The sequence below is a fragment of the Falco rusticolus genome, chromosome 1 (assembly GCF_015220075.1).
Source record: "Falco rusticolus isolate bFalRus1 chromosome 1, bFalRus1.pri, whole genome shotgun sequence".
In the NCBI taxonomy this organism is placed as follows: Eukaryota; Metazoa; Chordata; class Aves; order Falconiformes; family Falconidae; genus Falco; species Falco rusticolus.
Genome location: NC_051187.1, coordinates 65,244,730 through 65,271,718, shown reverse-complemented (window position 1 = coordinate 65,271,718; position 26,989 = coordinate 65,244,730). Strand labels below are relative to the sequence as shown.

At 37.0% G+C, this 26,989-nt stretch overlaps 1 protein-coding gene across 2 annotated transcripts; it reads right to left on the bottom strand.

Moving 5' to 3' along the window:
- Positions 1-123: 123 nt before the first annotated feature.
- FGL1 (fibrinogen like 1) lies at positions 124-22,579 on the bottom strand. 2 transcript variants are annotated; one of them, XM_037382055.1, is made up of 9 exons: positions 22,388-22,579; positions 20,601-20,790; positions 17,463-17,538; positions 11,696-11,876; positions 8,202-8,361; positions 6,028-6,125; positions 5,020-5,108; positions 4,273-4,460; positions 124-344 (listed from the first exon to the last, which is right to left on the bottom strand). In XM_037382055.1, exons 3-9 carry the CDS (start codon positions 17,526-17,528, stop codon positions 185-187), a joined length of 942 nt encoding a protein of 313 aa, XP_037237952.1. In that variant the 5' UTR covers positions 17,529-17,538; positions 20,601-20,790; positions 22,388-22,579; the 3' UTR covers positions 124-184. The 2 variants fall into 2 exon arrangements, with proteins under 2 accessions (XP_037237952.1, XP_037237962.1); XM_037382065.1 differs by lacking the exon at positions 20,601-20,790.
- Positions 22,580-26,989: the final 4,410 nt, after the last annotated feature.

Below are 26,989 nucleotides of genomic sequence, written 5' to 3'. Positions count from 1 at the left end.
ATTAGCGCTAGATTTATATCTACAGAATCATAGGCCAGATTGTTTTCTTATTTATATCTTATAAAACTACGGGTTGCAGAGGAATTATTCCAAATGTATATAAGCATAGATGAGAAGCAAAAATCTGCCCATCTGTTTTAATTTGGATTGATTTGATAAAAGATAAATCGTCTTAATAAAATACTTAAACAATATTAGGTTCAAAATCTGCTGGTCTGACCTTCATGACAACGGATTTCAGAGAATACCACCACCCGTGCCAAGTGTACCAAACAATCCCATTGTCCGTCATTGCAGTATAGGGGCCTCTATAGTACAAACCGTTCAAGTTGGCAGAGTGACACCTGGTGGAAAAGAAAAACAGAAATAAGGCCTCCTGTCGTAAAGTTACAAGCATTTGTTGTGTCTGCTTGAGTCAAAAACTTCGCGTTAACAGCCCCGTTTGACAGCGGCAAAAATTTGCATTTGTGGACTTCAATGCACCTAAACAATAACCTTTTAATTAGGGCGCAAGTGCAAGTGCTTTTAGCTTCTCTGAAACAAAAGTTCTTTTTGTTCTTTCCACATGTTTTCTGACATTAATAGCTCTCTGAGTTCTGCCTGCTAATCTGTTTCGGTGGAGAATTACTCTAGAGTTGTTCAGGTCATGGGTGGCAGCAGGGCATACACCAAGCAAAACTCTGGGAAGCAAACACTGTGCTGCTTTTTGTTGTTCCAGAGTTGCCCCTCTTAAGTTTTGCAGTTACCCCACAGGGTGTGTCATATGACAAAACCTGAATACTAACACCAGTTTGCCTATTCAGCTGTGGACTTCTATTTACAAATAGGTGAAATCTGACAGCTAATTAAACATATGTATACCAATTCACTGGATCATTGGAACTGGTATTTTATGTGACTGTTCAAAGTACTTTTTGTTTGTTCTTTAACATACTGAAGCAGAAACACTGTTACAGTTTATTAAATACAGTGATTAAAACAAACACCCTAGCAAAACCCAGAAGGCTCGAACAGGTACCACCACAACCTTGACGCTGACTTGGTTCCTACCAAAAGAAGGTTAGATCCTTATGTGATTATATGGAGACCAGAATGGTTGTTTCTTCTGCAGCATGTCGTTATGAATCGGCTTGGTTTATGCGCCAATTCAGTGTTTTGTTTAAAGTGCTGTTATTATCTAGCTGGTTGAACACCATGATGAATTTCAAAAGCAGACTTCAGAAAATATGTAAACAGAAGACGGTCCAAATGAACCTTATAGGTGTTATTATTGGCAAATCTTAGTCTCTTTGGCTGTCCTTACACTTCATTAAAAACAATTTTTGAGAACCGAAATGAAAACTGTGATAAATTACTCATAGGAAAATTCTCATATATATATATATGCACTTATTTATTGCTTACAATTTTTAAGTTCAATTTTGGCAATGTGTTGGTTGAAAGCTTATAAACTGCAGATATCAAAAGTGACTTTGAGAACGACAAACTTGTGTCAGAGCTGACATAACCTGTCCAGCCATACGAATTCTGTGTGGAGCAGGCACTCTGTCTAATTTGAGTTGAAACACAGATTTCATTGGAAGAATCATAATTGCTGAGGCATTTAGACCAACTGAACTGCTTTTTTTACGTCCTTTGATGGAAGCTCGCAAACATAATTTCGTCAACAGCAACATGAGCCAGTAACAACTCTTAATTAGTGCTGGGAGGCACTCATAGCAAAAATACACAGTATTCTGTAACTGACTGGATGCTGCCTGAAGTAACTGGACATACTAAAGAAACAACTGGCATGTGATTATTGATATGATATTCTGAAGCAACATTCATTATTCACAAGTCAATAAACACGTTACAGTTAGCCTATGTTTCTCCTTTCTTTCTGATAGGCTGATTTTTAAAGTAAAAAACTGCACTGCAATAGTTTCAAAAGTATAGTCAACTCTCAATTATCCATGGACGTTTTCTCTGAATTATATATTAACTATGGGACAGATGTGGAGAGATGGAGTTGGTTCCCTGAAACTGAACTCTGCCTGGATTTAACCGACTCCAGTACCGCCCCACATGGATGTAGCTGTGCTGTCTCCAGGATGATTAGTGAGGCAGGAAGCCTGACTTACTGAGATCTGTGGCCCCAGCTTGATGCCTGGCAGATCCACTGTCGTCATCCATGCATGGTGTAACTAAAACTAAGAGTGCTGGAGGAGGAGGGAATAAGCTCATGCCAACCAGACTCGTTAGTTTGTCTTTTACCGTTACAGTCCTACTGATCTTTGCAATGCCCTGGATGCAGGAAAGATTATGACCTGGGTGTAGTACTAGAGTAAACCCCGCTCTGCGGATTTGCATCCAAACTGAAAATCTCTTCTAGAGCTTTGCTTATGAAAGAATGCACAGAGGACATTTTTCTGCAGAAGTCCAGGACAGCAAATGCTGAGCTAGAACAAGACCAGTGACTTTAAAGTAGACCTGGGCTACTTCCATGTGGCCTTACTTGTGTCACATTCTTTGGTATTCATATTATCTGGGTGTTTCTGTATTTCATTAGTCCAGATAGCATAGAGCTGGCTATAAAAATTTCCTTCATAGCTGGGAGCTCCTATACAAACCAGCCAAGAGCACTAATTCCTTCTGTGTTTGCTAATCTGTGCATAACAAATACGTGTTCTGAGTGCTTTCCTTTCTATGCCAATATTGTTCTTTTGGGTAGGATTCAAGGATACTGAAATTTTCTAATAATTTGTAGTATCTGGTTTTATGTTAGGCTTAACATAAAAAAGTCAGTAGCAAGGCAGTGGAATAACACTACTCTTTTGCATTATCCAGATAGACTGTCTCTTTAGGAGCATGAGCTACACAGCAATAATAGGAACTAGCCTGGTAGGAGTTAGCTATCTTTAGTAGTTTAGCACCAACTACAAGGTATTAATAACTGTCAAGTTCTGCCATACAGCTACTTTTGCAAAGGAGTCATTCTTTTTTCCAGACCAATCCAATATTTAAAAAAAAAAAGTTTTTAAAAGACAAAAAATGTATGCAGTTGACTAAAAGTTATTGGTGAATCACTCGTAATGAACTCAGCATGACATCAGTGTTTTATGCTATTTGAGGTCTAGATATTCCTCTAAATCAATAAAAGTTCTGATTTCATGGGAAAAGGATCTCCAACACAGTTGCCTTTCCCTTTAATATCTTAGCTTTCATAAGAACTGCAAAAAAACTTTTCTCTGCATGTGATTTTTTCCATATGTCAAACATTCTGCTGACCCACTATCCATGCAAATATATTAAAACGTACTAAAATAAATAATTGATTGTGAAATCTTGAGTTAATAGCTACATCACATCAACTAAGGTGGTCACAGACTACTTATGGGAATAGTTTGGAAAATGAGGAGTTAAAAAACAGAAACAAAGGATGACACAACAGAGAGAAACAATGGAGTTGATCCAGCCTGGCAGCTCTTGCCAAGTGAACTGAGTTCACATTGAGAGAGTAGTATGCTTCCCTGAGTTGTATTTTAAACCTCTCTGTTACACAGCTGAATTGCATAGTTTCTCTTCATGGCTATATTTATCTAATTAATTAAGGGAAAGAACATAGCTGCCTATACAGACAGTGCTAACACTACCAGTTTTATCCTTTCTTTTTGAATTGGTCATGTGTATGTAAGTAGGATTTTAAAATTCTTTCACTGAACCCTATTGAAAAAAATCTTCCTCTCAGTCCAACCATGCTCACTGATAGAAACTGAGTACATGCATTCCTTTCTTGATATAGAAGGAATAACAAGAGTGAGATGCTGTGAACTGAGGTGAAAAACATGAGGCTTAATAACCCAGCGCTAGCTTAACTTGTCAGATATTCTGCAGCACTGCCACATCTGGTCTCGTGCAACACAGGAGAAATGCAAGAGTGAATGCTTCAGGGATATGTATGATGAAGTACATCTGCAAACTCTACATGACCTACTTGTGTAAAAACTGGTTACCTTTAAGGGGCAGAATTATCTTCTCTTTACTGTTCGATAACAAAGATGACCAAAGCCTATAGCAAATACCATTATTGCAAACCAACTTGAGCTGTATGGTAGGTGCTGTCCCTTCTAAAGTGAGTCTCAGCCTTACCAGCACTGAGATCTCTGGTAGAGGTCAAGGGCAGACGGCAAATATAATAAACAATGCCAGTCCTACCTTCTACCATATATTATTATTGTATGCATGAAGCAGAATAGGTGACAATACTGATATAAGATCAAAATACCTGACCTGTTAAACCACCAGCCAGCCTTTTCCTCTTCAGCACAGTTCCCTTCATAGTTGTCATTATCCCTGTCTCTAGTACTGAATTTCATTCCTCGATGGTCAGCCCACCATTTTACTTCAGGATGAAATCCACCAGTAAGAGAATCACCAGCTGTACCAGAGTATTCTCCACAATTCATCTCATAAGAATGCTAATGAAAAATGTGAAGAAAGGAAAAAACAGAAAAAAAAATAATAATTCCAATGTGTCTTTAGCCTTTAGCATGTCAGAGAGTGAAACCACAAAGTGGAAACAAAGCTGTTCCATTTGCTACTATTTTTACACTCAGAAATGTCATGCCACTTAAACACTGTGTACTAGATAATGAAGGAGTGTAAAGATGGTTAGCAAGGGTAAAATTTGTCAATAACCTTATGTATAAATGACATAAAAACAATATTAGTTAGCACAGTTAGTTAACAGATCAGAATATCATGTACCATTATTGTTGGTTATCGCAACAAAAATACAAAAAACCAGCTTTTATCCATGGCTGCTAAACCAAATGATTCATACATCTTACAGAAAGTGTGAAATTGATGTATCAATGTAAACCACTGCTATTACATATTTGAAAATTACAAATGTGTAAGAAAAAAAAAGGTTCTACACAAACCTTTATGAAAATTAGAGAACCTGTGTGTTTATTGTATGTCTACAGAATCCATATTTACATTAAAACCTCTAGTCATTATTTAATATTTCATTACCTCTTCACCTGCAACGCTGAATCTTGCATATTGTGCAAAACGCCGTTCTCCCTCAAAATCAGTTAGATCTATTCTTAAAGTATAGTTCCCTTAAGAAATAACAAAACACATTATTTTAGTTAAACTAGCCTATCTCACTACTTTTCAGAACAGAACAATACAGCAGGAAATTAAAATACTATGTTTTTATAACGAGTCTGATCTCTATCATCAGCATATTTTATGGGTTTCTGTTGTCTTTCTTTATGCATATTAAAGTATATCTTGCTATTAATTATCTTTATTCAACTGATTCAGCTTAGAAAATTTTAGAATTATTCCAATACAGATTTTCAAGTGTAGACAAAAAAAGTCTAAAAAAGTGGCCTTATGGGCTTTATATTTTAGTAAGTTATTTGAGGTGGTAATGAGGTCGTAGTGAGAATCAATCAATAAGCATACAGCTAAAAATTTAGATTTTTATACTCTCAAGATAAAAGAGTTAAACCAGGACCACGTCATGCTGGCATTGATTTCCGTATGAATTAGCTGGCCAAGTCAATGGGTAAGTTTTGCATATGCAGCATTCTACAGCAAAGCAGAAGTTTGCAGTAGATTGAGTGACTATTAGACGAAAATAGCTTTCTAAGACAGGACTAGATTTACCTTCATGTAATAGCCTATGCAGCCATGTAAAGCCCTGACTAAATGAATTGGCACAGCATGCTACCTGACTGGGCTGTTAGTGATGCTCACTGTGAAGTGGGTAGAGACAATTCTTTTGTATGCTTCTGTCTACCCTTCCCTGTTTTGCGGGGGCTCCCTGCATGCCATTGGCTCAATGACAGTTTTCAGCCTTTTGTTGGAAAACATATATTCAAGTGTGTTTTGTTCTGAAACTTGGAGAAGTCCACGATAAGCAACAACAGAACTCAGGATTTATGATAACAAAAAGGGTAACAAAAAATGGCCCAGAAAGAGCAAAGAAACAGAAACAATAGAAGACTATTGTTATAATATAAATCTTACCTTGATTAGTCAAATAATGAAGATTTTTATTTCCAAGCCAATATTCACCATTTGTCAAAACAAAATTTCCAAAGCCTTCTTCATAGTCAGTCCAGACTCTGCAAAGAATATAAATTACTAATTTAGCAAAAAAAGCAAGTTTGCTGGGATGTTTATTTTATCATACAATCATAGATCAAAGAATAATTCAAAATGGAAGGAACCTCAGGAAGTAATCTAGTCCAATGTCCTGCTCAAGGCAGAATCAGCCATGAGATCAGACCAGGTTGCTCAGGGTTTGTCCAGCTAGATCTTGAAAACCTCCAAGGATGGAGACCGTGTATCTTCTTTGGGCAACCTGCTGACAGCTCTCATGGTGAAAAAGTTTTTCCTTATATATAGTCTGAACCTCTCTTATTTCAAATTATGTACTTTGTCTCTTATTCTCCCACCAGACACCACTGTAAAGAGCCTGTTTACTCAACGTGCTCTCAAAGTGCTCTGTTTTCTTAGTGACCTCCTTGTAGGTACAGGCAGGCTGCTACTGAGTTCTGCTTAACTCCAAGCCTGAGCCTGTTCTCACAGGGCAAGTGCTCCAGCCCTTGATCATCTTGGTAGTTCTCTGCTGGACTCTGTAGGTTCATTATATATCTGAACATTAATAAGAAAATATTTTAGACTTTATTATCTTATATATATTATTGATCTTCACAGAATGGTTTCTGTTTCTGACATGTGAAAAGCTGAATCCCACACTAAACTGGTCACTGAATCACCGTCCAAAAAGTAGTCCTAAGAGGTACATTCAAAGGGGTTTAAGTTTGACAAATCTTAAGACCAGAAGAAAACACATTAGCTCAGTCCCATCTCTGGTATAGCACAATTTACCCAAAGTTAAAACATTTTTCCTGGTTAAATCCAGGGGATCTAAGTGAATGTGTAGGTGTATCACAAGCATTGTTTCTTTATTTTCCATGATTTGATTAAGCTGTGAAACTCCTGCAGCTAGATATATCATTTTGTAAACTGAGGTGTTAGCTAGCCATTTCCATTTTTGACTTATTGACTGATTCTAACAATTTTGGAACTCATACTGATGCATAGTTTCAAGAATATATTTCAGTGTATACTGAAAAAATTGAATCTTTTCCCTGCCTACAGTGGCTTTAAAACACTTTCTCAGTGGGTTTGGTTTCATTACGTGTTCTAATGGGGACAAAAATAGAATCTATTTCCTTGATGAGAAGCAACCATACTTTGACCAATGAATGGCTGAAGGTATTAGGCTGGGGACAGGCAGTCATAAGAGAAAAGCAGCACCTGCTACTCAGGTAGCTGGTAGCCTCTGGCAAAGGAGAAGAATGAATTGTGTGTGGTGGTTAACAATTGTAAATGTAGTTTGTCTGACCATATTTTATAAAATAAAAATAGCAAAGTTTTCTTGGCTGGATTGCAGTTTTTCATCCTCTCTGGAGATCGCTTCTGTATTTCACAGGGGTGTTGTCAAGTTAGCTGCAGTAATTATAAACACAGGTAAGAGAACTCCACAGAAGGATGCAGATACATGAAAAGCTAATTGGGCAAAGCAGAGGTTCTAAAATCCTTCTTGTTGCTTCTCATATCTGTAGATATCTGGGGTTTTTTTATATTCAAGTCTCACAGCACCAAAAATGTCACTTCTGGACATTTCCCAAAAAAACACTTGCGTCTTGGCAAAGGCAAGGAGGTTAGGTATTTACAAATCAAGTTCTCCCCATCTTACCTTTCCTGAAGGCATTTTACCATAAGCTACAAATTACCACATAGTGGGCTTCTTTGAAACTTGCTTGCTGATGATTCAAGCAGATTGCTTACATTTTTAGTTTTTTACATTTTTACCGTTTGCAAAAGACAAGGCAGTCCTTTACTTGTCATTAAGAGTTCTTGCTCCAACAATTGTTAATGCATTTGACATTGAAGCGTCCTCACATAAAATGCACAAGCTGTTAAAAAAAGACTAGAAGAGATGTCTCCCCGAAGACAGCCAGAGTCAGAAGCAGTATCTCATCTGGAGGCCATCCCACAGAATAACCATTCCTCCCTTTTATCTGGGATAACAACTTATGTAATTCTAAAGTTAAGATTTAACTTCGCCGCATCTGGTTTAACGTTTCTGCACTTTGTTTCCAATTTTAATGACTAAGTCTAGTACCTACCTATCAAAATTCTGGCTCCCATCAGAACGTCTCTGAAAAACAGTCCAACCACCCCCTTCAGACATGTCACAGAAGGCAAGGAATTCAGTAGGACTCTGGATAGGTTTCATCTTATAAAATCCACTTTGCTTATGGCCGTCATTGTAGATTTCTGCACAATCTGCTCACAAAACATTCATTGGACATCAGTGTTTTTTAGTCTTACACTTACTGACAAAATCAGAAATCAAGTCAGTAACAGAAATCAAGTCATGTCACGTAAGAATCGCGTATGAACCAGGCTAATACAAAATAAATAACCTCTGCAAACACATTTCTATGACTGTTGGGCATTTTCTTGTGTTTGTATTGCTTTAAAACTTTATTGAGCTGGTATTATTTTGACGTTTCTTTAAAAAAATCTTTTTTCCACCATAAAGTATTATCATTTTTGTTTTCATTGACTAGCAAAATAACTCCTCTGGTTTAAGTGGTGTCGCTTTTAATTTAAAAGGGTATCATCCACATTAGAATCCTGTTACAATCTTATAATTTCTCTATATACAAACCACACAGTAATCTTTGAAAATAAACATGTACTTCTATGTCCAGAAAGTCCACAGAGAACTGCCAAAACCAAGAGTATGGAACCTGCAGTGTCAAAAAAGGGAAACAGTTGCTGGACCTCATACTCTTGTCCATTGTACCAAACAGGTACAAAAACATATAGAAGACTACCCCCAAAAAGTGCAATGTATGTGTAAAATGATACTACCTTGACTTAATACCGTTTACGGTCTCAACTGCATTGGCCTTAATGACTAATCAGCATTTAGAGCAATGACAAAATTCAGGGCTCATGAAAATATAACAGCGATGTAATTGTATAATCTTATATTTTTTCCCCCTAGGACTTAAGAAATGAAAGTGGTTCTTTTTTTATATGCAGTCTACCATCAAGTAGTCATACAGGAAAGACGTATAATTTTCAATATTTCTGTTTTTCCTGGCAAAGGTAGGGATGATTAACTGTAAGATTTTCCCTGAAACATTTATGAACGTGCTGGCTGAACTTCCAGGCAAGTTTGGAACTTTCTGAACTATTTTATTTCTTCTCAGTGAAAGTGTCAGTGAAGATTAGACATAGAAAATAAACACTTTATACTGAAACAAACAGAAATGCCAGGATTTGAATAAACTTGAATAGAAAACATTATTTAAATAACAGCTGAGTGGTCTTTCTAGAGAATGTTTGATTAACTTATGGAAAATAGCTTTTCTTGTCTGTTATTTTCTTAGTAGGTTAGCAGAACACGTAAGCATATTTTAATTTTTAGCAGGTGTATTTAATGTGGAATTTCTCCCTCCCTATCTAACCCCAAATTATCCAGCTCTGTTGACATTGAAATGCTATTGTAGTTTGAATAAAATAATGCAGTATCAACAGGGAAAAGCATTTTCCAAGCTACAAGGACAGTGAAAAAATAATGGGAAAAAAATCGGAAACTTGAACAACTTAAATCTGTTATATAGAATCACAGTTTAAGAAAATAAACTGAGACATATGCTAAGAAAGGACAAATACCTTTCAGCTAAATGTGGGTTTAATAGTTTTTTCTAATAACAAATGTGTCAACCATAATCATAAAAGAAAGTATCCCATGATGCTGAATACATAAATTAATATACAGTTAAAATTTAAAGTCAGATGTACAACTGCTTTTATTTTTATTTTAATGGTGCTTTATTATATTTGATGCCTTGTTATATGTTGTGATTTCTTCCAGCATCATGAACACTACAAGCATATTCAAACAATGCTATTGAAAGTTATAGAAGTTTAGACTCTCTAGCACTGGACAAATAAAAATCAACACCATCCAAGAATCAGACTCTCAAATTGTATTTTCAATCCAACTGTTGGTTTGGGTGGTGTTTTATTATTTTAAGAGTTTGGGCCTCACTCCAGCTACTACAAACTAACACACAGCCTTCTTCCAGTGCAGAGCGACCGGTTCACCACCCCCGAACGCTGGCGAGATTACAAAAACAACTTAAAACCAGTACTTTAGAAGCTGTGATGTCCTGAGCTGAACCTAACTAAGTCAAAATGTTGATCTGCTTGAGGGTCAGAAGGCTCTACAGAGCGATCTGAACAGGCTGGACCAATGAGCCAAGGCCAAGTGTATGAGGTTCAACCAGAATTGCCAGGTCCTGCATTTGGGTCACAACAACCCCACGCAACGTTACAGTCTTGGGGCAGAGTGGCTGGAAAGCTGCCGGGGGGAAAAGGTCCTGGGGGTGCTGGCTGACAGATGGCTGAACATGAGCCAGCAGTGTGCCCAGGTGGCCAAGAAGGCCAACAGCATCCTGGCTTGTACCAGAAATGGTGTGACCAGCAGGACTAGGGATGTGATTGTCCCCCTGTACTCAGCACTGGTGAAGCCACACCTTGAATACTATGCTCAGTTTTGGGCCCCTCACTACAAGAAAGACATTGAGGTGCTGGACCATGTCCAGAGAAGGGCAACAAAGCTGGTGAAGGGTCTGGAGCACAAGTGTTATGAGGAACAATGGAGGGATCTGGGGCTATTTAGTCTGGAGAGAGGGAGAATCAGGGAGGACCTTACTGCTCTCTACAACTACCTGAAGGGAGGTTGTAGGCAGGTGGGGGTAGGTCCCTTCTCCCAGGTTACAAGTGATAGGACAAGAGGAAAGTGCCTCAAGTTGCACTAGGGGAGGTTTAGATTGGATATTAAGAAAAATTTCTTTTTTCTGAAAGGGTGGTAAGGCATTGGAACAGGCTTCCCAGGGACATGGTGGAATCACCATTCCTGGAAGTGTTCAAAAAAGGTGTAGTTGTGGTACTTGGAGGCATGGTTTAGTGGTGGACTTGGCAGTTCTGGGTTAACAGTTGGACTTGATGATCTCAAAAGTCTTTTCCAACTTAAATGATTCTATGCTTCTATGATTCTATGAAAATGGTGCAACATAACAGAGTATTATTAAAATGAGATGCAGATGTCATTATGTCAGGCTTATGTGTATAAATACAGATGTCTCAGGGACCTTACAGATTTCAACAGAGTTGGTGCGTGCTTGTAAGCCACATGACTCTGTGAATGTGAACCGACCCTGTGGGTTAGAACCTTTTGAGATTAGTTAAAGAAGGGTATTTAGAAATCTGTAATTGTTTATTAACATTTTGTAAATGCCTATTATTGGCTTTTATCTGTTGTATTGCTGATATTTATTCTGAATTTATTGTTCACAGATTGTTTTTTTAAGTATGTGCTATTAATAAATCAATAAACTGCTTCAATTATTATTGGATTTATACCATCTGTCATTAACAATTTCTCCCTGCAGCAGCAGGCCTAGGTGAAAGCTGAACACTGTGTTTTAAACAATTTTCTTTGAGCTTTTAAAACAATAAGTCAATGGGCCCAATTGTGCTAAAGCTTCTGGGTATCATTGCAATGAATGGAAATTGAAAGAATGGTTTCATTTCTAACCTGAATACTGTCTTTTTCCTTCCAAGTCAATGACACTGTTTTCATCTCCTCTGTCACTGTACTGAATCTCTTTCTTCTCTAAAAGCTGTGTAATTTTTAACTGCTGCTGTTCCACACGATGTTCCAGAAGCCTGACTTGGCCCTGAAGTTTTATCTGCTCTTGAAAACAGTTCTGTACATCCTAGAGAGAAAAACATATTGTAAAATCAACAAATTTTTTTGTCACATTTAACATGTGACACAAAAAAACCAACTAAACAAGTCATAAATAGTATTTAACTTGAACAAAACATTTTGGTCACAATTTCCTACAGACACTATGTTGACTTCCACCACAATTGCTACCTCTATTTGAAATTATTTCATATATCACCCAGTGTCGAAACATACAGCTGCCTTGCAAAGAGGCCATCTCTTTAGTGGCTAAACTACCAACTCTTACTGCAAACATGCAGAGGGGACTTAGGGAAAAACACAATAGTACAGACCCTATCAAAAAGATTGCTTATTCTCTGTCACCTGCTGTGTACAGAGATTTGCTGTCCAGTGAGGCCTGCTACTAACATTGTGAAGGTTCTAAATTCCAGAATTTTAAAGAAATGCAGTCCACACTGATACATTTTCGACTTCATTATGCATTTTTCAAATGCTTTTAGATTACATACTTCTTATGATAAATCTTAACATTGTGAACACGAATACTGTAAAGTTTTAAGCTCATTTTTGGCATGCTGAAATAAATAGTCCCAAGGAGCTGCGAATATGCATGAAAAACAGAAGTTAAAAACTTGAAGTCAATATTGTGCTGTAACTTGTACACTTAATTTTGCCATGCAGAGTCAGTGAGAAGTGTGGAGATTCTGACAAGAGAGCTGGAATAACTGTTCCAAATTCTGACATGCTGAATGTACACTGAGCAACAAATAATTGTTTTTAGATTAATGACTATGGTGAAATAGCCACAGTGAATAGAACCCAATCTAGGGAGCTTAAACTAAAACAGCCTGTACAGTTCAAATAGATATTAAACAAATCTGATTTCAACATGGGGGAGAAAAGCCTTTGGAGTTTTATGATACATTTTATAAATGCGACATGAGGTTTTGTATCAGTAACATTGTGTCTGCAATTGTGAATGAGCAGAGTTTAGTAGCTATGATGCTTGCACAAGAGCACAACTAGCACTGTAAAAGTAAAATCAGAGGGCAACCTTTTGGAAATCTGATATGCAAGATCAAATATGCGGTAGTTCTGAATTGGTGCAACCTTATTCGCAAGGCAACATTATTTACACAAGCTAAGGGTGCAGATCTGTAACATTTGCCATCCCTATGGAAGAGATGGTATCTTAGAACATCGCCCTAGCACACTAAACTAGGGAGAAATCTAAAGTAGCATACTGATGTGCACCTCCACTACCATCCACATGCTTTCATTTGTATCAGGCTCAGACCTCACCTGTTTTCCATGAACACTCACACCAAAATGTTTCTTGTCACTTTCTTGCTGCAGTGATTTATTTATTTTATTTCTTCTGTCTGGAAGGCTGATACCATTCTGTAAGTTTCTATGCAGCACAAATACAGTTCTGGTTAGACTGACTTGCTTGCAGTACCATTCACAACTCCAAGAATAAACTTTGTGAATGAAACTAACACTATTAATTAGAATCTGCATTTTATTATTCTACTTACATGCAGGGTTTTTTTCATAATTAATTTGCGGTACTAGTTAAAAAGCAGAAGCGCTTCCGCTGCTGTCAAGGAACATCCTTATAAACTATGTCATGACTATGACTTGTTATTTCTGATAGAAGTAAGTGTCGCAGGCCCCTTTGGTTTTTCACTAGAGGATGCAATTCACTTTCAACAAATAGACAAAAGAACTAGAAACATTTCAAGACAATATTTGAAGATAAAAAAATCTATGTCCATGAATTCAGTAAAATGGTTCCTAGACATTATGTTCCATTTGCTTGTGATATTTAGTCACACTGAAAAATTTGATGATCAGACTTTGCAGAACAATCCTGAATACAGGCCTCTGCTTTAACTATTTCTGAAGTGTATCAGATGCTTGCTTTAATTCATACTTAACTGCATTCTAATATACATAGTGGAATAAAGGAATGGGGAATATACATGTGGCAGGACTAGGCAGTTTGTCAGTGACATGTTCGAGAGGAAAAGGTTTGGCTGCCTCTCTGGGTTCGGGCTGTCCTGTCAGGCTGCTTTGACAGCAGATGTGTCTGCAGACTCCAACTGCTCGCTACTAGGTCCTGAGAGGCCATTAAGATGCTTGACCACAAGGAGGAGCTGTAAAGTAAGAAGCATCTTTACCAAACACTAACATTTTTAGAAGAATAAACAAAGTAGCCAATGACCCAAATCCCTGGAGTCCCATCTTATTTAAGAATACTCCCTTGAAAATCTTTTCCAGTTGTTGATGGCTATACAAGAACCCTAGCATACCCTCCTTTTCTTCTAGCTGGAAACAAGAAAGACAATATTTAAAATAGATGCACATACAGGGACAAACTTTCTACAGTGGCTTAGAGGGATGTTATTTGACCATAAGCACTAGTTAATGTGTGACATTGCATATTACAAAGAAAGGATGCACTATTATGCAGTCCTAGGATGGCTGTCTCAACTTCTATCTGCAGCTTCATATAAACCCTTCACAAAAGCTGAGTTGAACTGGGAAATTAAGAAGAGGCTTCCTTGACAGGTCTTTGCAAATTCTCAGACTAGTTCTGAGAACATACAGAAAATTATGGATAACCAGAAAGCTGCATAGGTGGGTTGAGAAATAGTGAATATAAAATTAAAAAAAAAAATATTTCCAAGCTCAACCTGATGAGCTGATGCTAACTATAGAAATAAAGCTTTCAAAAAAGTCCATGTTAACAGTCAGACCAAATATCACTCCTAGTTATATTAAGAGTGATAAAGAGGCCAACATGCCACACTTACCAGTTTTACTGCAGCGTTTGTTTATTGAGAAGGTTAGCTTCTATCAGTCTTAACTCAGTGCTCACAACCTTGAAGAACACGGTAAAATACAATAGGAAAGACCTGAGTAACGCTGCAAACGGCGGCCCCTGTTGCCAGGCCCTTGCAATTTCTTAAGCAAGACTTGAGGTGAGTGGTCTCTTTAACACTGCAAGGTTTGAGCCATGAAAAGCTACTTTCAATTCTGGAGGGAACTCGAGTCTGCACATTTGAGAGGCAGCTGCAGGCAGCTAAGTGTGTTTCTTTCAGGTGCAGTGAAAATGCATCTATCAATTCACCTATTCGTACTGCTAAAGCCATTCTCCTACTGCAATTAAATTATATAGCAAAAGTACAGAACTTCTCAAAAAATGTTATTGCGCCTTAGGAAAGGTTAGTATCTAAATTCAGTAAGACAGTACTTCATATACCACCATAAGAGGTGCTTTCCTTTGAATCAAATTAAACACAAGTCTGCAACAGGCTATGTCTCTAAATACTATTCTTAACTTTGCATTTAATTTGATCTTTTCTTTTTGTTTGCTTAAAAATTATGCATTAATTCATGAACATGAAAAACTAACACGGAGCTGATTCTCATCTGCTTTACAGACAATACACTCGTTATGGGGGAACGGTAATACAGCTACACTACACTTCACAATTTCCTGATGAAAAGGACTTAAGCTCACAGTGCAAGTGACGATCAAGAAATCACCAGCCATCCTAAATAAGTACACCATAAAAAGAGTGAGCAGAAATGAGTTTTGAAAGTAGCATACATATGAAAAGTACTGCTATCTGATACTTGGCTTGCTCTCCCTGACTCTAGCTTCCTCATTGATGTCTCTTTCTGTCAACTCCAGACAAATCCCATCACACTTCGCTGCTGGATGGCAGACGGCAATACCACAATCCTCGTATTTGGAATTCCACACCTGTTTTTCCCATGGGACAATCACAAGTTAGCTGCGTAACTTCAGGGTGGATTGATGTGGCTTTTAGATCTGCAGGTTACCAGGCTGTTCTTTGAATGCACTACTACACTTTTTCACAGAGTAACTCTTTTGTTACTTTGTTTTATTTAACATTGGAATTAAACCAGTGTACAGCTAGAGTAATATAGAAACAGAACGTAACTTAGGGTTATAATAGTTAGCAGCTATAACATATTGCTATTCCTTTTGTTAGATACAGACGGAAGTTAAACTATTAAAATGTTGAAATACTCAATAAAATGTGAATTTGATTGTTAGTCTCCAGTGGACGGTAGTGCCCGCTAATTGAAACCAGACTGAACATAACCTGTTCTGTCTGTTTCAGTGAAGCAACTGCTTGAACTCCACATTGAGAAGCAATTACCTAACAACTGCTGACATCTCTGCTCTTGGACATGCAGTCACATATTTAACCAGCTGCTGCAATTAATGTTCATTCACAATCTTTACTTCATTATTGTGTGAATTACTTAGTAGCTAGTGACCTTCCATTAAAATTGATGCTATAAATTACTCAGAATACTTTATGAAAACTATAAAAGCACAAAATTTTTACTTGAGGTGTTATTTCCTGTATTTTTAGAGTTTAAATAAGCTCCAAAAAATCTCGATTAAGATTAGTGTTTTAATGAGATTTAAATGTGAAAACTTAGAGAAAAATTTCAGAATGTTCCCATTTTTTTGTCACAGGGTCAGCTAAAGCCCCTAAAATTCCAAATGAAAAAATCAAAAGAAAGCAACTGCATTTCATTGTAACGCCTTTTTCTCAGTAGGCTTCTATAAAAATTAGTAAGATCTTTCTCTGCTGAGCAGAAGTGGAGGGGCAGGTGCCTCCTGTTCTGCCCCTAAAAAGCTACTTACGTGAACAAAAGGCTTCTGTAAGATAATGTAAGCCACAAACTGATGCTTACCCAGTTGTAAATTCGGCAACCACTTCCACCTAGGCAATATGAATCAACAACTTAGTCTCCCAGGTCCCTGCTAGTTAGGACCTGAATATCAAACTAGGAAGGACAGCAAAGACAAGCAGTACCAGACTGGTGAGGTTAAAAATATTTTAAGCAGTTAAGTGTGATTGTGTTAGGGTTTTTGTTGGAGTGGCAGAATACATAGCAGGTTTGGGAGCTAGAAATGAAGGAGCTTTGATTGTTGTTTCTGAGTTTGAATTATAACATAGTAACAGGGGAACAAGATGTTATTTGAGAAGAAGTTGTATGGCAAGTGGACAAGGTAGAAAAGGATAGAAACATTCTTCATTATGAGTGTCAATGACCAGAAATACTACTGCTGTAGCCACTGCTTTAGGAGTTCCTGGGTTTTGCCTTTCTGTAGGTACACTGCTTAGAACTAAAGGTGTTATTCTGAGTTAGCATTCTCCCTGAATGGTAGTATAACTCTTCTGTGTTTCTTTTGTACAATGTACCTGTTAATGCATCATGTGTTACCTTTTTTAGCAAAGATATTCTATCACCTCTTATCTAATGTTGGATCCAGTAACAAACTGACTGGATTGCTTTCTTCAGTGCTATTGCCCAGTCATTTTTCTTCCATTGTATATTTATGCATTTGTTTCCTTTTTCCTTATTGGAAACTTGTCCCCACTGAACACCGTTTGAGGTTATTTCCCCAGTCTTTCAGGTTTGTTCTGAATTCTAATCTTTTCCATCAAAAGTTTTGGCATCCCATGTAGCTGAAATACATTGTAAGCACTATGGAGGACAAGGTATAAAATATTTAGAAGAAACTCTAGAGGCAGATTTAATTACTAGAACTTACAGAGCTGCCAGTGACATCCATCAAGCTAGCTGCAAGGACAAAATCAATCATTACCAAAATCTTCATTCTTTGGAAGCTGTAAAGTAGAGGAACAAATGAAATACTAGTTAACATAAACATTAAAACTAAATATTTACACCTGACCACCTGACATCTTAAATTTTACTTGAAATAAACTATTTAACCTATAATTATTTTCCTACATGTTATAAATATAATGTATATTTAGGCTTCATTACAAATGTCTAAAATAGTCTGATCAAGTACAACTTCAAATCCTAGTGAAAACAGAATCTATCCTTTAGGCCACTTTGTATCAGAGCTCTCCATGTATTTTAGGACAGCTATTCACGATTCAAACCCACACATTTTATTGTAAAACAAGCTAAAAGCAAAATAGCATTTAAAATGCTCTGGAGAGCAGGGCAATATTCCTTGTTGGTCCTTTGAAGTTGGGAGAAAGCTCTCTCTTATATTCAAGTAATTAAAATCTAAACTGGGCTAGTTGTCCTTGAACTAAAGAAGATTTGTGCAACCTTTCTATGTCAGGAGAGGATGGAGATAATCTTACTATTAGAGAGGAACTCTGGGGAAAAATGCATAATAGTTATCAGCTTTCATTCTAACGGTGACAAGGATGGCATCTTTCAATGGACGGCTATGCATATTTTGTACTGTATGAACCACAGCATTTTAAATGCCATTATGACATGTGAAAATTATTTTATATGCCAAAACAACCACCATTGTATCTCACTGCCCTATAAAATGAGCTGATATACCTTCACAATTTTCTGTTAGGTAGATGTGTGCTTTTCAGCTCACAGATGAGAAACCAAGGCCTTTAATTACTAAAACATTTACATAGGTTATACATGAACCAATTCTAAGTTGATTAGTTAAACTGCTGCAAGCTATCAACTGAGGAATGTTTCTTTTTTTTTAACTTAAAATATTTTCATTGAGCATATGCTAATGCTTGTTTAAACCAAAATATGTGTCCACTCTGCTTTTTCTACTTACTAAACTAAATCAGCTAACTACATGTTAAAACATTTCTGGGTAGACAAAGCATAAGACCTCTAATAGAGATTAATGATTCAACGTCAGCATGTGCTTATTGAAACACCAACTTTATGGAAATTTCCACTCATGTTTCTACAGGAATTAATATAGACCTGCGGAACTTTGGCAGACTGTGCTTTTCACTGTGCAAAGATAAGCAAGGTGCTTAAGTAAGTTGTTTAGTTCTAAGATTGGACAAGTCCAACTTTATTTTCACCAGTCTCTGAAAACCTCATGCAAGAGTACTAATTACAGCCCAGCCAAATTTCAGGTTTTCAACACCTACCTATGAAATACTTAGGATGCTTTTTAAAATTACAGTTATCTTATTTAAGTAAGCAACCTTGGTTTTATTTTTAGTTCTGAGTTTTGCTTGTTTGAAAGCATCATATTTGAAAGCATTGAGTTGTGAGGCCCAAGTGTATCTGTATAAAGCTTGTTATACCACTTCTTGCACTGGACCGATGCAGGGACAAGGTGTTGAAGGTACTCCATATCCACTGACTCATGTCACAGACAGCTCAGAAGGTTTTTTTAAGCATTTTAGACATACACAACATCTACCATTAAGCTGCAAATCACTATACTAAGCTGATGTCTATCTATAAGGATTCCAAAGGATTCCAAAACATTACCTATAGAATGTTTCTTGAGTAGAAAGTGTGAACTGAAAATCTTAGGCTAAGTTACTTCTAAACCATAAAGTTTCTGAATTTAAGTTGTTTTTCTTTATGCTAACCAAATAAATGTTATATAATTTGAATTAGAAACTTTTCCATAATTCAATGCAACAGGTTCTGCTGCTGTTTGAAGTGGTGAATCCTATGAATTTTAGCCTTAAAAAATGAAGGGAGGAGGGAATCCACAAGAATTGCCTGGCATTGAATTGTTATTTAGATTTCTGCCATGATAAAACATGCACTTTCACTTTACTACAGTAGTAATTAAGGCTATTGCAGCCACCACTGTTTTGAAAGCAGCTGTTGCCATCTGTTGCAATGACACTGTGAGAGGAGTGAACAAAGAGTACATTAGCTATCTGGACAATCTGCAAATGATCTATCTCTGATAATTGCTGTCCTGACTCCATGCATATCTTAAATATGTTTTCTATGACAGAAGGGACTATATTTTTTCACTGGAAGATTCATATTTAACTGTTTTGCTTCATTCTCTGTTATTTTCCTTATAAAAGCACACTGTTCTCCCTCTACATTAGTCTTAATACTCAAACTGTTCTATCATAATTTCACTGACTGTGAATGCCTGAATAGTGCAGTCGATCTTCAAAGGGTTGCACAGTTTACAGCTACAGTCTTCTTATTTTTTAAAAAAAGACTATCAAGTAAATGTTGTATACTATTCAGATAAATTTATGTCGGGGAAAAAAAAAAGAAATAGAAGATTATCAGGCACAATCAAGGTAGAGCACATCCCTTACAGCATGTGTGAGCTACTATGAGCAAGCTGCACAAAAGGAATGAAGAGCTGAGGAGTGCAGTGTGCAGTTGGTTTGGTCTGTCATCTCCAGATGAAGTCACCTTTCTATTTAAAGGGTGCCTCTTTCTAAAGCATGTTGCTGTTGTGGGGAACTTCAGAAGGGCGGCATTTGGAAGACAGCTTTGCATATATCAGCTTTAGCACTGAACCAAGGTATGCTCAAAAGATATCGAAATATAGGAATACTCTCATAAATAAAATTTTAAATGTCTTGATTTAAATACATTGCTCAAGATATTTTAATACTGGAGTTTAATTTTTCAGAAAGGAAGCTGGACAGTAAACTCAAGATGGATTATTGATAGTGTAGTCACTCACAACATGAGCTCACTAGTATTGTAAGAGAATTAAAAGGCATATAAACAGGGAGATCAAGAGCTCCATTTAGCAGTGTCAGTCAGAAACAGGGAAGACACTGAAACAGAGAGGACACAGGAAAAAAAACAGCGTGGACCTGAAGAAGGAACAAGAGTTGGGGGGACCAAACTCTTTGTGCTGTTGTCCTCCCAAAAATGGAGTCACGAAGACTAGGCTGAGGCACAAAAACTCAAGCTCTGAAAGGAAATGGCTGACCTAACAGCGTTTCTCTGCTTCTGTCGCTGCCCAGCAGGGAGACCCAGACAAGGCAGAAGACAGTGAGCAGTGCTGATCCTGGAAGGGGCAGTACCTTGTACCTTTGAGTCAATTTCTCAGCAGGTATAAACTCCCATAGTTTATCTGATCCCACAGTTGCAGTGGCATGAGATTCGCTGAGCTGTCAACCCTACAGTGGAAGAAAAGTGGTATATAGGATCAAGCCCCATATATGCTCAAAGCGCTTTGCATACACTAACTGAATCAGCAGGTTCGGTCTTGGAATTAATATGGGTAACTCTTTACTTAGTTTTCCACATGTCTCAAAAAGTTTCAGAAAAGTTTGTATTACTAACAGCTCTCTGAAAGTGTACATCCATGTTCTTTGGTAGTATGTAAAGCTAAAGTTCTGTCCAAGGGAAGCTTAAAATCTTGCTCTAGGAAGACTGCTTTGAAAGTCAGTTTTTCTTAAACTAATTGTTCCATTCATTTAAATATTTACCCTGGTTGTTATATAGCTATTTAAAATGCATTATGCAGAAATGTATGTGGAGGGTAAAATAAAAAATGTAGGGAGAGAATAAAATCCAACAATAAACATTCACACACAATGCAGTAAAAGTGTTCACTCCAAAAACTGTAAAAAAAATTGTGAATTCTAATCCATGTCACAGATGAAAGTAATTGCATAACTTAGCAAATATTTTTGTGGTGTTGATGCTAGTGAATCCAAAGAATGGATTCTCAGTGAATCTGAGAGACTTCCAAGACTTTTGTTATAACACCTGTTTTGGCTTAACAAAACAGAAAACCAGATTTGTGCAGGGGAGATCCCTTTCCAGGAAAATCTTAAACTCAGACAGTAGATGTGGAGTAATTTTCACACATCATGACAGAGAAAAACTTAGTGCAATATTTTTGGGCTGAGAACACAAGCCCTCAACACTCTGCTGAAAAACAAAGAATCACTTTCTGTTTTAATAAAATTGAAGTTTAAGGGCAATTGTTGTGAAACCTTGAAATTTTATCCATGAGATTACTCATCTATTATTCAAAGATTATACCTGGAATGTGCACGTGCACAGCTGTGTGGAAAGATTTCTCCAACACTACGGAATAGAAGTTCTAGAAATGTATCTTTTTCCTTCTAAATTTCCCCTAAATTTGATGTTTTTCCAAGTCTTTCAATAACAGGTTACTAAATAGATTTGATGACATTAGAGAAACTCTGTGCTATGAAGATTTTGAACTGTCAGCCTTGAAATCTGGAGATAGCAAACTAGATGGAACTCAGATACCTATTTCTCTTTGTACAGTATCAATAAGAATTGCATTGCTAATAAATTGAACAATAATAAGAGAGAATCTGCCAAAAGGACAAATAATTACTTGAAAGATTTTTGTTTGCTTTCTTAAAATTCAAACTGGTTTTAGTGATTAAGCTCATGCACAAATTTTGCTTTATTGGGTAGTGTTACAAAAATTGCCCCATTTTCCTCATCTGAAAAATGGACAATAATTCATGATTTGATCTTCTTTTAGGCTTAAAAAGCAGCCTTGTTCATACAGCCATATATTACAAATTTAGAACCTACAGAATTGAATTTGAGGTTTGTTAACTAACTAGATATCGTAGCAAAATAACTACATCCTGTTAAAACATTCATACACCATTAGCAACATTGCACCAATTATATGGCCTTCAAAAACACATTACTTTTAAACCATAACTATAGCAATCACCCCATATTCTTCCTTCTTCCCCCACAGATACCTAAAATGTTTACCTTTACCCTCTGGACAGAACTCAAAGTTGTTAAATCTTCTTAAGCTGATGCAAAGAATTCCAGAGCCCTTCCCAGGCAGCGATTGTTTTTGCTATTAAATTCTGTAGAGCTGAGGCTTACATCTGCTATGAGTCACTGGGCAGGAATGTTACTGAGAAGTTGCAGTTTATCAAGACTAAATTGCAACATAGGAAGAAGACGATAATTCTATGCCTAACACAACACATCTGAAATAAAAATAGACCAAAAATAACAAAGGATCATCCATTCCCTTTCACTGCTCTGATCCAGGAAATTGCTGTCAGCATCATACTCAGCTATATACTCCAGCACTTTCCTGAATCAGAGCCTAAATCTCTTAGGCTGCTTCAGAGATATACAGAAAGCATAACTGACTCAACCGATATAGAAATAAAAAAATAATCACTCAGACTAGAAGTTACATGTTAGAAGCGATAAAATAAAATCTGCTAACTCCTGCCCCCAAAGTAATATAGTAAAGACAAAGCCAAAGAAAGAAAAAGGACAAAGTCTCTTATTTGATGTAAGTCACTATTTTTAGCTAAATTAGAAGGCGCTCAGAAGCATATGATCTCAGCGACTTGGTTAGATAAAATCACTTTCAATATAAGCTTTTTAGAGCCAGATGAATACATCAAAGGATGTTTTAAATGCAATTTGTTTTGAGTGTTCGCCCTCCTTCTATGTTGGCTCTTCCCCAAAAGTTCAATAAATGAGTATGCTTAAAAGAACACTTCTGGAAGAAGTGAACTCTTAAAGAAATATTGAACAAAAGCAGTAAGGTTTACATTCCACAACAGAAATATTCACACCATCAACTTCCTTTTGAAGACTAATACTTGTTGCACACTTCCTCTGAATGATTTCTGGTGTATTGCTCAGAATCTGTTTACCAGGCAGTATTTCTCTTTACTAATTACATTACATCAACTAATTAACTTTATATTCTGAATTTCAAATATTTAATAATTGCAATAAATTTCTCATGAGTAGCCTGCACTAAGAATCATTCAAAAACTCAAAATCATTCAGCAAGTAATTTTTACTGGGAATCTTACTATGGCTAATGACTTCTGCAAGGAGGGAGGTACCTGTTCATAGGGTGACTCAACTCTAATCATTACTCAGTGGATGGGCTCTGAATTTAGAAAGTGTAAAAAAGGCATGGCATTTTAAACTCGGATTTATTAACCATTTAAACAATTTATTGAGGCCTACAGGTAGATTCTCCATCACTCGAAGTCTTTAAACAAAGACTAGATGGTGAAAATGTATGGCTGTGATTCAGTTAAAAAAAATATATATACAGCATTAAGGCAAAGATCTGCATTACTCAAGAACTCTACAGTCTAACCATCATCAGAATGATTTTGCAAGAATAAACATACTAAATAGAAGACTCTCAAAGTGTATACAAATGGAAGTCATATAAGCACAAAAGGAAGAGAGAAAGGTCTTTCTTAGACCTGTTGGATACATCCACTATTGAAAACTGGCAAATGTCATACACCTTAACATGTCCAGTAAAGACCTGGCAGTTCACAGAAATCTTATTCAGATTTGCTGCTGTTGGGACAATTTGCACAGAAGTGAAGGAAAATATGACAAGGATCATGAATTACTCTTTTATCAGGTTTTTTTGACAAAAATTTGTATAAAGGATAAAATGCTGTTCCTCACTTCTACACTAAATTAAGATGGTTTTTACTTCCTATAAGCAAGGTAAAAAGCCATTTGTATTAAATCCATCTTACATCTTATATATAAATGGACATATAAAAGAAATAGTTAGCACAAGAAATCAGCAGTCTTTTTTTCCATTATATTACCATTTTCAGCTGAGTACTTTCCCAGGTATTTTATGACAGAAATTCAACAGCTTTAGGCAATTCCAGACGTGGATACAGGCTTCTGTGAGGAGTGGATTGAGAGCAGACATGCAGAGGAGGACTTAGATGAAAAACTAAATATGAGCCAGCAATGCATACTCTAAGAAAACCAGTTGTATCCTGGGCTGCATCAAAAGAAGCATGGCCAGCAGGTCAAGGGAGGTGATTCTCCCCCTCTTCTCTGGTGAGACCCCACCTGGAGTGCTGCGTTGAGCTCCGGGGCCCCCACCATAAGAAGGACATGGACGTGTTGGAGTGAGTCCAGAGGAGGGCCATGAAGATGATCAGGGGGCTGGAGCAGCTCTCCTGTGAAGAAATGCTGGGAGAGTTGGGGTTGTTCAGCCTGGAGAAGATACGGCTCCAAGGAGGCTGTATAGAGGTCTTCCAGTACCTTAAAGGGGGCCTACAGGAAAGATGAGGAGGGGCTTTTTATCAGGGAGGGCTAACAATTTTAAACTGCAAAAGCATAGATTTAGATGATATTAGGAAGAAATTCTTTCCTGTGAGGGTGGTGAGGCACAGGAACAGGTTTCCCAGAGCAGCTGTGGATGCCCCATCCCTGGCAGTGCCCAAGGCCAGGCTGGATGGGGCTTTGAGCAGCCTGGTCTAGTGGAAGGTGCCCCTGCCTGTGGCAGAGGGGTTGGGACTAGATGATCTTTAAGGAACCATTCTATGATTCTGTGATTCTAAAATCAGCAAACACAAGATAATATGTTCAAGGTATCATCCTTTCATCTTTCAGACTCAGAAGAAGTTGCAAACACACAAGAAGCTTTCATAGCACAAGGAACCACTGTTTTTTCCTTTGATAAGCTGTGAATACAGGTGTTAAGCACCATTTATAAAATATAAGACTTTACTTTTTCTCATGTGTATGATTTTTACCCAGGAAACTTTTAATTCACCTCTAGCTGTAACAAAGACATATGGCAGGGTCAAAGATTGTACAACCACACATGGTAACTCTGTGCTTGTCAACATGTACTTTCATTCTATCTGTTACAAATAAATTTGTTTATGCTCGTCTGTGCCTTGTTTTAGCTTGTGTAATACTAAGGATAAAATAGAAAACATGTAATGGATTCCATTCTAGGACTGGATGAAATCACATATTTGAAATTGTGCATTCAGCACTGTATATCCAACAAGATGAAAATTAAATGGTCTTTTACATGTTAAACAGTAACAATAATAACTGGAAATATTTTTAAATGGAATATGCTGTTTGGTTTTGTAACTTGGACATTGGTTTTGTTTTTCTCCTGAGGGGGGAAAAAAAACCCATCAAACACCCCCCTCCAAACCCCAACCTGACTAATTCCATCAATATTGTGATGTCTGAGTAAATTGAAGGTTTTTTTTATTATTATTTTTTAACATATAAAGTAGTAGCAATGTGTTACTTCCATAATAATCTTTTTTTACTGAAACAGAACAGAGCTAAAATCAAAGATAAGCCAAACTCAACTTTATGACTAAAAATCTCTGTATGTCCATGTTTTTAAAGGCAGCCTCCTCTCCAAAAGTAAATGTATATTTTACAAACTGACTTAAGAATTGCATAGTATGTTTACAAGAAAATAATATTAACTAGTTTTCGTAATTGACAATGTGCCAGTTACCAGAATACTATTGTAACTGCCCATTGTAAGTGTATTCCACAAATAAAAGCACTGCATTAACAGCTTCACACATGTAATGCTGTGGGTGTTTGCATAGCTGCCTGTCACGTTAAATGGCTTCCAACATTACATGGCAGACTACTGATGAAAGCAAATACAACTCTATATGCTTGAGTGTTCAACAGTTCACTTTAATTATATTTACGTAAGAGATGGCCCAAATATTCAAGAGAGTTAAATGATCATAAAAGCTACGCTGGATGTAGTCAACAGTTCAGACTGCTGAAAAAAAATATATCCACTAAAGCTTTTGAAAGTTAAATACAGTTATTAGATGTTAATACTTTGTTTATTTGGAGACACATATCAAAAAACAGAGTATGTCATACTTTTGCATTAAGCGATTCTCAAGGTTCCTTCTTACTGAGGCAATTCAGCATTTCAGGATTCCTTTGGAATAATCTATACCAGTTTAACATAAGTCCTACTTAGATGAATGACAGCAACTCTCTCTTGTGGATTATCTTGTTTATATACAAGAAGCTTGCACTGAAGTATTAAAACAGTTACAAAACAAGATCAAATTAAAGTGACATGCTCTTGGCAGTACAAAACCCTGAAGTTATGAGATGTTGATGATGGACGTCCTTGATGCAATTTTGGTTATTCACAGTGAAGCATATGAAGAAGTCCTGTTGTATGAAACACAACAGAAATGAACAAAAAGGAGCAGCATTGTTGTTCACTATTCCAATTCTCCTCTTACTCAGTACTACCTTTTCCTGAGGGGTACTGGTTTTTTTGTTTCTCTCCAGAACATCGTTGCCCTCTTCCTGTATTTGTCAGTTTTCTGCTTCTTTCATTCCACTGACTCGCATAGTTCCATGAGGTAATATCCAGTGTCTCTGCAGTAACCTTCAGACAAGCTACCCTAACATACGTGATCCGCTGCAAACTTCAGTCTTTGAAGAAGATAGTGGCCATTAATGTTTCACTTGCCTATTCCTTTAAGGAATATTGTGCACTTGCTTATGTGTGACAGTTAGCCACCTCTATCATACAATTTATTA

What these genes read in the sequence shown, in the direction of transcription:
- FGL1 (XM_037382055.1), bottom strand. Translation starts at nt 17,528, where the DNA reads ATGAAGATTTTGGTAATGATTGATTTTGTCCTTGCAGCTAGCTTGATG. An exon ending in AGGAAAAAGACAGTATTCAG is followed by an intron (nt 8,362 to 11,695) that starts GTTAGAAATGAA and finishes TTTTGTGAGCAG; the next exon opens with ATTGTGCAGAAATCTACAAT. An exon ending in TCATTATTTGACTAATCAAG is followed by an intron (nt 5,109 to 6,027) that starts GTAAGATTTATA and finishes TTATTTCTTAAG; the next exon opens with GGAACTATACTTTAAGAATA.